General features: G+C 40.7%; 1 protein-coding gene across 1 annotated transcript in view; it reads left to right on the forward strand.

Moving 5' to 3' along the window:
* LOC311054877 (integrin alpha-3-like) overlaps positions 1-6,352 on the forward strand; it is a 48,558-nt gene extending 42,206 nt beyond the window's left edge. The window contains exons 27-28 of the mRNA XM_084070873.1: positions 1,286-1,407; positions 6,215-6,352. Coding sequence (XP_083926999.1) covers positions 1,286-1,396 — 111 coding nt within the window. The 3' untranslated portion in view covers positions 1,397-1,407; positions 6,215-6,352. The remainder of the gene's footprint in view (positions 1-1,285; positions 1,408-6,214) is intronic.
* The last annotated feature ends 6,034 nt before the right edge of the window (positions 6,353-12,386 follow it).

Here is a 12,386-nt window from a genome sequence, read left to right on the forward strand (position 1 = left end):
TCCGCCAGGAGACTATGTTTTCACTCCCCCCCCCCCCCCCCTTCGGCCAAGCTAACATTGGTCAAGCCTCACGTGACACGTGACAATACGTTGAAAGAGTGTGCTCTGATTGGCTAGTGAGACGCATGACGTATCAGCGGCCTATAAATAGATGTGTCTTTGTCTCTTTCAAAGTGAGGTAAGACAGGAGTAATCACGAAATGGCTGAGAAATGGCGGAGTAACACTTAAGACAGGATTAATCAAGTAACACTTAAGACAGGATTAATCAGGAACAGTACTGGCGGAGACCTGTGCTCCGAGGAGCACATTTTCTAGTTATTATTATTATTATTATGAGTCTATGAACACAGCTTCTGAACCATTCTTTAGCTCCATGGTCACTGAACTAAATATTAGATCGTCACAAGACACAATATTCTGAACATTTTGAAACTAAAATGTATTTTTTCAGAGAGACAAATCAGGAGAGAATCGACTTTATTATCAACATTTCTCTGTCCCAGCAACACACTCTGACAGGATCTAACACCAGCAACACACTCTGACAGGATCTAACACCAGCAACACACTCTGACAGGATCTAACACCAGCAACACACTCTGACAGTATCTAACACCAGCAACACACTCTGACAGGATCTAACACCAGCAACACACTCTGACAGGATCTAACACCAGCAACACACTCTGACAGGATCTAACACCAGCAACACACTCTGACAGTATCTAACACCAGCAACACACTCTGACAGGATCTAACACCAGCAACACACTCTGACAGGATCTAACACCAGCAACACACTCTGACAGGATCTAACACCAGCAACACACTCTGACAGTATCTAACACCAGCAACACACTCTGACAGGATCTAACACCAGCAACACACTCTGACAGTATCTAACACCAGCAACACACTCTGACAGTATCTAACACCAGCAACACACTCTGACAGTATCTAACACCAGCAACACACTCTGACAGTATCTAACACCAGCAACACACTCTGACAGGATCTAACACCAGCAACACACTCTGACAGGATCTAACACCAGCAACACACTCTGACAGGATCTAACACCAGCAACACACTCTGACAGGATCTAACACCAGCAAACAGAGAAACATTGGACGTTCGTAAGATTGGCCGTCCGGCACCGTGCCCACTTAGGAGACCATTTGTAGGATAGATTTGAGCCTTATTTCCTGGTTGTTCAGTGTAGTTTTTATTCTTATTTCCTGGTTGTTCAGTGTAGTTTTTAGTCTTACTTCCTGGTTGTTCAGTGTGGGTTCTTCAGGAGAGCCAGCACCAGAGAGCTGTTTGAGGCCCAGGTCCACAGAGCCAGGATGAAGAGCCAGCCCTCCCAGACTGACCGGCTGACCAATGAGCACTGAGGCTGTCTTCTGTAAGGACTGAATGACTGATTCACTGACTGACTGACTGACTGACTGACTGACTGACTGACTGACTGACTGACTGAGTGCTGACTGTGAGGTTCAATTCATAAAGGTCTCACAGGCAATTTTATTGCCTATGTAGGCCCTATAAAGAGAAGAATGCATTCGCCATCTGTTTTGAATAAGGGGTGTCAAGTTTTGAAATTAATTAAGTTTACCTAGACTAAAGGTAAAACCATTTCTTAATTCCATTTAAGGATGTGTTTTCACTGTAATTTATAATTATAAGTTATAGGCCATGACGGAGGCGCGCCGACTCAGCAGACCTTGAGGCTGAGGAGACGCGCCCGAGCGCCTCCAGGCGCGAGTGCCCGCGTCGACCAGCCGCTGGTCTGCTAGTCGACTCAGCGCCGTCCGAGTTATTTACCGATAGGGACAGAATCGTAAATATTATTGGTGCGGACTGCGTTTGCTCCACTGACTGCGTTTGTCCCAACTACCACTCAAAGTGGCTCCTGGCCAACTGCCTGGATGAGGCAGACTTATTTTTTAAAGCTATGTGCTTTCTATTAGACTGTGCAGGGCTGACTGACTGACTGACTGACTGATTCACTGACTGACTGACTGACTGACTGACTGACTGACTGACTGACTGACTGACTGACTGACTGTCTGTCTGCATCACAAATTCTTGTGGAAATTCCTTATTTACCAAACTCCAATCCCAAATTTGCGTGAAGCCTGACATCTAGTGGTTAAAGAGCTTTATTACATTAAAGAAGACAATAAATCTCAATAAGAACTAAATGTGTTTTCCAGATATGTGGAACATAACAACTGAACGTTTAGTTGTTATTCTAGCAGTTTGTTCAGATATGTGGAACATAACAACTGAACGTTTAGTTGTTATTCTAGCAGTTTGTTCAGATGTGAGGAACATAACAACTGAACGTTTAGTTGTTATTCTAGCAGTTTGTTCAGATGTGAGGAACATAACAACTGAACGTTTAGTTGTTATTCTAGCAGTTTGTTCAGATATGTGGAACATAACAACTGAACGTTTAGTTGTTATTCTAGCAGTTTGTTCCAAAAAATTAAAAGCATTTAGGGTAGCACTTTACAATAATGACCCGTTATAAAGCATTTATAAACGTTTATAAGTAGTTTGTAGACTATTAACACATCATTAACAACCTGTTTGTTGACATTCGTAAATGATTACTAAAACCTTTATAACTACAGTTACAAATCATTTGTAAAGTATTAGTAAGTAGTGAACTATTCATGAATAAGCCATTTACATACATCTGTAAAAGATTATTAAATCATTTGTAACAACCCATTCTAAAACATTTATAAATGTTTATAAGCAGTTTGTAGACTATTAACAAATCATTAACAACCTGTTTATTGACATTCGTAAATGATTACTAAAACCTTTATAACTACGGTTACAAATCATCTATAAAGGTATTAGTAACTATTCATGAATAAGCCATGTATAATACATCTGTAAATGATTATTAAATCATTTGTAACTGATGTTACATAATACAAGCTATTGGTAGCTTGTTCATGTTTAACATATGCTTTGTTAAACATTCCTAAAGTATCTATAAATCCTTAGTACATGTTATTATGTGCCCTATAGTAAAGTGAAGACAGTTCATCATTTACAACTGTCTGTTAATGTGTTTGTTCATGTTTAACATGCTTTGTAAAACTCCTAAAACATTCCTAAAAACTACTATTAGACCCAATGTTAAACTACAATTAGACCCAATGTTAAACTACTATTAGTGTGCTGGTTCAAATCCAGTACAACCCAGGACCGAGCGGTCCTGGGTTCGATTCCCACTAACGTCAAGTCCCCGGTAAATTGGGGCAGCGGATAAATTGACTGATATCCGTAGAATAACTTGTAGAAGTGTCCTGGTTCAAATCCAGTCACCACCTTAGTAACTAGGAACCAGCACACTCCTACAAGTTATTCTACGGATATCAGTCAATTTATCCGTTGCCTCAAGTTACCGGGGACACATGACTCGGAGTGGGAATCGAACCCACTCAAGTCAAGTCAAGTCATGCTATTGGACAGACGCTCTACCAGTTGAGCTAAGCTGTTGGCTGAGAGTTACAGGTTTCCTGGTGGTTTTAACTTGTTTTTCTAGAAGTTAGTCTGCAAAGGGAAGCATCACTAAGGATATCAGTCAATTTATCCGTTGCCTCAAGTTACCGGGGACACTTGACTCGAGTGGGAATCGAACCCACTCAAGTCAAGTCAAGTCATGTTATTGGACAGACGCTCTACCAGTTGAGCTAAGCTGTTGGCTGAGAGTTACAGGTTTCCTGGTGCTTTTAACTTGTTTTTCTTGAAGTTAGTCTGCAAAGGAAAGCATCACAGTAAAGACACCAGTGGGATTTGAACTCATGGCCTCTGGATCATGTATACTGCGTCTCAACCCATTGAGCTAACAGATGGCTGACAAGTACAGCCTTCCTGGTAGTTTTCAGTTGATCTTCTGGAAGCCAGTCTGCAAAGGAAAGAATCATAGGAAAGACATCAATGGGATTTGAACTCATGGCCTCTGGATCATGAATACTGCGTCTCAACCCATTGAGCTAACAGATGGCTGACAAGTACAGCCTTCCTGGTAGTTTTCATTTGATCTTCTGGAAGCCAGTCTGCAAAGGAAAGAATCATAGGAAAGACATCAATGGGATTTGAACTCATGGCCTCTGGATCATGTATACTGCGTCTCAACCCATTGAGCTAACAGTTGGATGACAAATATAGCCTTCCTGGTAGTTTTCAGTTGATCTTCTGGAAGCCAGTCTGCAAAGGAAAGAATCATAGGAAAGACATCAATGTGATTTGAACTCATGGCCTCTGGATCATGAATACTGTGTCCCAACCCATTGAGCTAACAGATGGCTGACAAGTACAGCCTTCCTGGTGCTTTGACTTGAACAACAAACAAGACAAATAACTTTAAAAAAATGTGTTACAGCATAAATATAAATCTTTTTCATGGGGGGCCCTGACACTACATCTTTTCACATTGGGGTCCACTGCCCAAATACATGTCAATTTGGGGGGTTGACAACAAAACGTTTCAGAACCACAGATTCCAAGGAAACAGCTGTAGGTGAATGGATAGAGTCACTGACTAGTGAGCCGCAGGTAACAGGTTCAAGCCTCAGCTACAGCAGCAAGTCAGGATGTCAAATCAAATAGGTATTATTAGGAGTGAAATGGTTGTGTTTCTTCACCCCAACTGCACATGACATCAGTTTACATGTATGTTATTTTCAGTGATGAAGACAAACCGCACAGACGTTCACTGTACTTTAGTATATTTTGTAAACTTATGACTCTGAGTAGAGTATAGCCTGACTTAAAAAAACAAATAACAACTTAGTATAGTCAGATTATTTTTTACACAACTTACATTTTGTAATCAAACTACCGAAACGAAAGTTGGTCACCACCGAAATGAAAGTTAAATCCGAAATAATCACTAAGTGTGGAGGCCAAAATCGTCCCCCCAAAAACCTGTTAGGAGTATGTTTCAGGCAATTTAGAGTTGATTGGTAGTACTTTGTAGTGACTTTTTTGGTCCCTAACACCACAAATGGTTTACATACTCTTTTTTTTTTTTTTTTAATAATTTTTATCCCACGATTTTGTAACCCACATTTTTTCACCCAGTGCCAATTGCCTATGTAATCCTGGGCACTACCTACCCTCTGCCAGCCTAGGGAGAGCCAAAGCTGAAGCTCATGCCTCCTTCAATGCATGAGGAGCAAGCAGGCCGCTTCTTATCACCCGACAGGGGGGAGTTTCCCTGGTTGGACATAGCGCGTGGAAGGAACACGTTATTCCAACCAGTTCCCTTCTCCTCCATCAGGCGCCCCGGCTGACCAGGGGGAGGCAGTATAGTGACCAGGATTACTACATGTTTTTGTGAGGGTATTAACTACCCTAGGAGACACGGGGAGAACATGCAAACTCCACACAGAGTAGGCCCTTTCACCAACCCCACCTAGGGTATGGGCGCCGATGACGTGGAGGAGAGAACACGCCCCCAGCGCCCACAGCGTCCCTGGCGGGAATCGAACCCAGGACCTTCTAGCTGTGAGGCGACAGCGCTACCGACTGCGCCACCGTGCCCCCGCGGTTTACATACTCTTTACGAATGTCTTACGCATCATTTGCTTAACATGAATGATAATTCTAGTAATTGTTTGGTGTCTGCATTCATGAAAGCCAGGTAGTTTGCAACAGGTAAGGAGAAAGTCCACATTAACAGACAGTCATAAATGATGAACTGTCTTCACTTTACTGTAGGGCACATAATAACATGTACAAAGGATTTATAGATATTTTAGGAATGTTTTACAAAGCATGTTAAACATGAACAAACACATTAACAGACAGTTGTAAATGATGAACTGTCTTCACTTTACTATAGGGCACATAATAACATGTACTAAGGATTTATAGATACTTTAGGAATGTTTAACAAAGCATATGTTAAACATGAACAAGCTACCAATAGCTTGTATATATTATGTAACATCAGTTACAAATTATTTAATAATCATTTACAGATGTATTATACATGGCTCATTCATGAATAGTTACTAATACCTTTATAGATGATTTGTAACCGTAGTTTGTGTGTGTGTGTGTGTGTGTGTGTGTGTGTGTGTGTGTGTGTGTGTGTGTGTGTGTGTGTGTGTGTGTGTGTGTGTGTGTGTGTGTGTGTGTGTGTGTGTGTGTGTGTGTGTGTGTGTGTGCGCGTGCGTCAGTGTGGTTTCTTCCAGAGGGGCGTAGCTTTGCACCAGGGCACGGTGGCGGGGAAGAATCATTGTACCGCCGACGGCTTCCTCATCCAGGACGACATCACTTCCTCCACAAACAGGAAGCGGAAGCAAAACAAATGGATCACCACCTGGTCTGAGACCTGCTAGTCTTGCGTAGCCAGACAACTATTCCACAATCTCTGAATGCTATAGACTCTGGAACTACACCTCCTGAATGTTATATAGACTCTGGAACTACACCTCCTGTTATATAGAGTCTGGAACTACACCTCCTGAATGTTATATAGAGTCTGGAACTACACCTCCTGTTATATAGAGTCTGGAACTACACCTCCTGTTATATAAAGTCTGGAACTACACCTCCTGAATGTTATATAGAGTCTGGAACTACACCTCCTGTTATATAACATGCTGTAATCTCACCCCATTCATTTCCATTAGCATTGCTACAAAATGCTATCATGACGTTTTCTGACCCCATTCATTGCCATTAGCATTGCTAGAAAATGCTAAAATGCTGTTATCTGACCCCATTAATTTCCATTAGCATTGCTAGAAAATGCTAAAATGCTGTTATCTGACCCCATTCATTTCCATTAGCATTGCTACAAAATGCTATCATGACGTTTTCTGACCCCATTCATTGCCATTAGCATTGCTAGAAAATGCTAAAATGCTGTTATCTGACCCCATTCATTTCCATTAGCATTGCTACAAAATGCTAACATGCTCTTAGCTGACCCCATTCATTTCCATTAGCATTGCTACGAAATGCTATCATGCTGTTATCTGACCCCATTCATTTCCACTAGCATTGCTACAAAATGCTAACATGCTGTAATCTGACCCCATTCATTTCCATTAGCATTGCTACAAAATGCTAACATGCTGTAATCTGACCCCATTCATTTCCATTAGCATTGCTACAAAATGCTAACATGCTGTTATCTGACCCCATTCATTCCCATTAGCATTCCAAAATGCTAACATGCTGTTATCTGACCCCATTCAAAATGATCATAATTATTACAGTAAAATGATGTTTGTATTTACATATATTTTGATATTTTTGTCGTATAATTTGTATAAATATCACGTTTTATAAATATTAAAGTATAAATGTCACGTCTTATATTAAAGTATGAATGTCATGTTTTATAAATATTAAACAACTTTAAGATAATCTCATGTTGTTTAGTGTGGATACTGTTGCCTCAGCTAGTCTTAGGGGTTGGCTGCTGTGTTAAAGGACCAAATGGACCAAATGGACCCTGACGGGTCCATTTGGTTCCATTTGTACACTCTCAGAGTTACATTCACATTGATTTTACAATATAATTGGGGTCCGAGAGATAGAAAGGCCATTAAATGGGGGTCCGTAGCCCTAATGCATGTCAAACTGGGGGTCCTTGAAAACCGTTGAGAATGATATCATGTTAAATAATTAATGTGGTTGTTTGGCTCTGTGGAATGTAATATTTAATTCATGAAGATACATTGATTGAAAGATGTGTTAAAAATAGTTTAAAAAAAAAACACAGCATTGTTTTGGGCTTATGCTTGATACGTTCATTTGATATATATATATATATATATATATATATATATATATATATATATATATATATATATATGCAGGGCTGCCAACTTTCAGGAACATCTAGGAGTGAGACTCATCAGGGACGCACACATGAACGCAATTCTTAAAATGTAAAATTCTCTATTTAGATTTAGCTGTCTTACTGTCTTCTTTCATTTGTATCAGTCATTGCCATCAAACAATAGCTGTGTGTGTGTGTGTGTGTGTGTGTGTGTGTGTGTGTGTGTGTGTGTGTGTGTGTGTGTGTGTGTGTGTGTGTGTGTGTGTGTGTGTGTGTGTGTGTGTGTGTGTGTGTGTGTGTGTGTGTGTGTGTGTGTGTGTGTGTGGTGACCCACATAGAAAGTCATCCAGAGACATTCACTAAAGAGGGCTTGTCCCTTTAAGAGCGGGGGGGTTAAGGGATACAGTGACTTCCGGTTCCGGGTGAAGTTTGTTGTTGTTATGGCTGACCACAGTGAATGAATGAATGAATGTATTAATGTAGTGCTCACTGTGAAGTTAACTAAACTACCTCGACCTGTCTACGTCTCCTGTCTCATCCTCCATGTTGGTGACTGTGTGTTAAAACACGCTCATGAGCTCTAACGCAGGATGGAACCAAATACTCACGACGGCACGAGCGACGACGCTGTTGGAGGAGGAGCCACCGGCAAGTACGTATCCATGGTTGCCATGACGCTCTCTGTCACAAAGCGTCATGGAACCTAAAGTTCCTGTTTTTAGATGTATTTTTTACATTTACAACTCTCACATGTACATACACGTTCACATTTAAAATATAAAGTGCTGACCCCTGACCCATGGATGTTACAAGTTGACCCGCCCCGCGATAAGGACCCGTATCTGCCCTATTGTTCAATAAAAAGCATTTTAATCAGATCGCCAGCCATTTTCTCCGATGCTTTCAACTATGCGACACTAATGGTTGGGAGATGTATTGCACTCTGATACATTACTAAAAAATAATAGAAAATGGCTTGTGATCGGATTAAAATGCTTTTTATTGAACAATACACGAGATACGGGTACTTCTGAGAGGCCCGTACATAATTGTAATATCCGTGGCCATGAGGTAAACACTTTATATTTGAAATCTGAACGTTTATGTAGATATACAAGAGATAAATGGAGAAAGTGCAAACACCAGGTTGAAGTTCATCCATGACTGTCATGATATGACGGTCATGTTTCAGGGCTATTCCACTGGGCTGCATTGGTCCCGTTTATTTTATTAAAGTTAGACGTTCGTTTAAGCTGGTATTTTATGTAGTTAAGATTAATAATGAACTTACCTTGATGTTGATCCAAATTTACAATTGTGTAACGTTATTTCAGCTCATTTCACCTTGTTATTAAATGTTATTGTCTCCGCCAGGCCGAAAGGCATGGCGAGAGAGTATGTTTTACCCCCTGTCCATCCGTCCGTCCGTCCGTGTGTCCGTCCGTCATTCGATCTGTCTGTGTACAGCTAATCTCCGGCACCGTTGGCTTGCTCGCAGCGAAACTGTGCGCACACACTGTCTGGATACCAGAGCAGAACCTCTGCCCCAAATCTTTCACAGGGGCCTGTTATAGCGCCACCAGGAGGCCGATTGGTGCAAAACACATTTCTTGACAGTACTCCTACAGATTTTGTCCAAACAGCACGCAAATCGGTACACATTATCTCTATAGTCATTAAACGAAACGGGTCTTTCAGATTTTTCATATTCCTTCCTGATTGACTAAAATTGCCTTCCAAAGTTTGCAGGAGTGCTCCGTTTTGAACAAAATGCCTCAAATCATGAACACAGCATGCAATTTCCGTGACATTTTGCACGCACATTCCCACTACGTCGAGGAAGAAATGCTACTTGAAAATGTTAAAATCAGCCTCATGGTGGCGCTATAACAGGCCGATTTGTGTTTTTACCTATAACTGTACCGATCTGTGTAAAATTTTGTATGCACACTCTCTAGAGGCCAAGGAAAAACTTTTGCCCTGCATTTTTCACATCTGCCTTTTATAGCGCCACCAGGAGGCCGACTTATGTAAAACACATCTTTTGATTGTACGCCATCAGATTGTATCCAAATTTCACGCAAATCGGTACACATGATCTCTATAGTCATGTGATCAAGAAGGATCTGTTAGATGTTTCATAGTCCATCCTGATTGACTAAAATGTACATCTAAAGTTTGCAGAAGTGGCCCGTTTTGAACATAATGCCGCAAATCATGAACGCAGCGTCCGATTGCAGTGAAACTTTGGTCGCACATTCGCACTACGTTGAGGAACAAATGCCACCATTTTAACATTGCCCTATTATAGCGCCACCTTGAGGCCAATTTTTGCAACAGTTTTATTTTTCATATTACTCCTACAAATTGTGTCCAAACATCATGCAAATCGGTACCCATTATCTCTATAGTCAAGTGGTCAAGATGGTTCCGAACATTGCTGCCCCACAATAACCTACCTGACCTGGCGGAGACCTGTGCTCCGAGGAGCACTTTTTCTAGTTTCAGCTCATTTCACCTTGTTATTAAATGAGCTTGTAGATCTGCTATTTTTTGAAAAATCATGAACATTTGGGCAAATCTTTGAATATATATATATATTTTAAAGACAACAACTTTGCTTCTGGGGGTCCCTAGAACAATTTTTTTTAGATGGGGGACCGTGGCCACACATACATTTGGGGGTCCTTCACGTGAAAAAGTTTTAGAACCACTGATATATATATTTTGTTTCAGGCCCCCCCCCCCCCCCCCCCCCCCCAGAAGCAAGGATTTGAGTTTACAAGCTCATAGCGCAGCACAGAGTGCGGCGCTATGAGCTTGTATATCTGCTATTTTTCAATAGCCAAATAAATCTAAAATGACACAGATAAGTTCCCGGTCTTAAAGGGTTAATCCAACATTAGTGTAAGATGTTGACACTGTTTTCTAAATGACCACAAACCAAGTATTACAGTACCAGCTGATGTATTGCAATAGGCCTTCTGATAGTAAACATGAATATGTATGTGTTGTAGGGCTGTTGTATTGTCTTACATTAAACTAAACATGAATATGTATGTGTTGTAGGGCTGTTGTATTGTCTTACATTAAACTAAACATGAATATGTATGTGTTGTAGGGCTGTTCTATTGTCTTACATTAAACTAAACATGAATATGTATGTGTTGTAGGGCTGTTGTATTGTCTTACATTAAACTAAACATGAATATGTATGTGTTGTAGGGCTGTTGTATTGTCTTACATTAAACCATGTGGTTTAACAAGATTTAGGGATCTTTTTAAGATTTAAGGATGTTTTACTACCTTTAAATTCATGACGATCCCTGACACTTCATCTATTTTTTTTAACACTTCACCACATTTTCATGTATATGTTTTTAAGTATAGATGGGGCTGACAGAATTGAATCTGAAAATGACTCTGACAGTGATGAACAACACCAAGATCAACTCCAGCTCACTACAAAACCCCACCCTCACAACTTGCAAGGAATGTTATGTCACAATAATAATTATGTGTAGTAGAACACCATGCTTTTAGATGGAGCACTCTGTATACATTTTGTTACAACTTGTTTTCCTTTGGCCCTTTGTAGATCTGCTTACTGTCACCTATGGCAACTACCTGTTATCACCACCTGAGCAAGTTCATAATGGTGAGTTATCAAGCAGTCAGCAGTCACATAACATAATATTCTGTATATATATGTTTAAACATCTGTGTTGTGTCATGTGTGTTTTATCACTTTATGTTTATGACGTTTTTGATGAAAGTGTAAATTAGGACGGTGCATTTAGCTTGAATCCCTTTATTTTATCCCTGGGTCAGAGCAATGCATTACATCTAGGGATCAGCTGAAAGGAAATCAAACATTTCCTTACATATAATAACTTCACTGCCTTGTGCATTTTCTACTGTGTGTTTCAGCTGGGATGTCAGGATGTGGTGCTGCCCATTACCACCAGCTCCAGGCCCCACAGCGAGCAAGTACAAGTATTGGTATGATGCCTTTACTCTTTCACTACACTAACGTTTTGAGAGACGGGGACACAGAACTCACTAATGAACCCAATGTACTACGAAAATGTAAAGTAACATCTTTGTAGACAAATCAAATCGCATTAGTCGTGTTTTTATGTGTAAATGTTACAGCATCTCTAGACTTCTTTAGTGCCCCCAGTTTGACCCCATGCAGTCAGTGCCTGATCATGGTTGCAATGGTAAGAGAACAAGACGATTGCTCTCTTCTTTGTTCATCTGCCCTCTTTGATTGAATACTTTATCAACAGTTTGAACAAAGTACAGGGGCACAGTTATACAATAATGCTAAAAGCCAAGGGTAACAAAAAGCCCTGAGGGCTTGTTTCCATTGTGGTCCTGTGTGTTCAATTCATCTGTATGAGTTCTCTCTCCTGATAGGATACTGAAACTGCCTTTTCTGTTTACTAAAGAGCTGTAGGGAAGGGGAGACCCTGTTACTGACTAAACACTTCATCACAATGACTATCAGAATATATCCACACACACACACACACACGCGCACGCGCACACGC

Source organism: Gymnoscopelus microlampas, assembly GCF_963454915.1.
Source record: "Gymnoscopelus microlampas genome assembly, chromosome: 11".
NCBI lineage: Eukaryota > Metazoa > Chordata > Actinopteri > Myctophiformes > Myctophidae > Gymnoscopelus > Gymnoscopelus microlampas.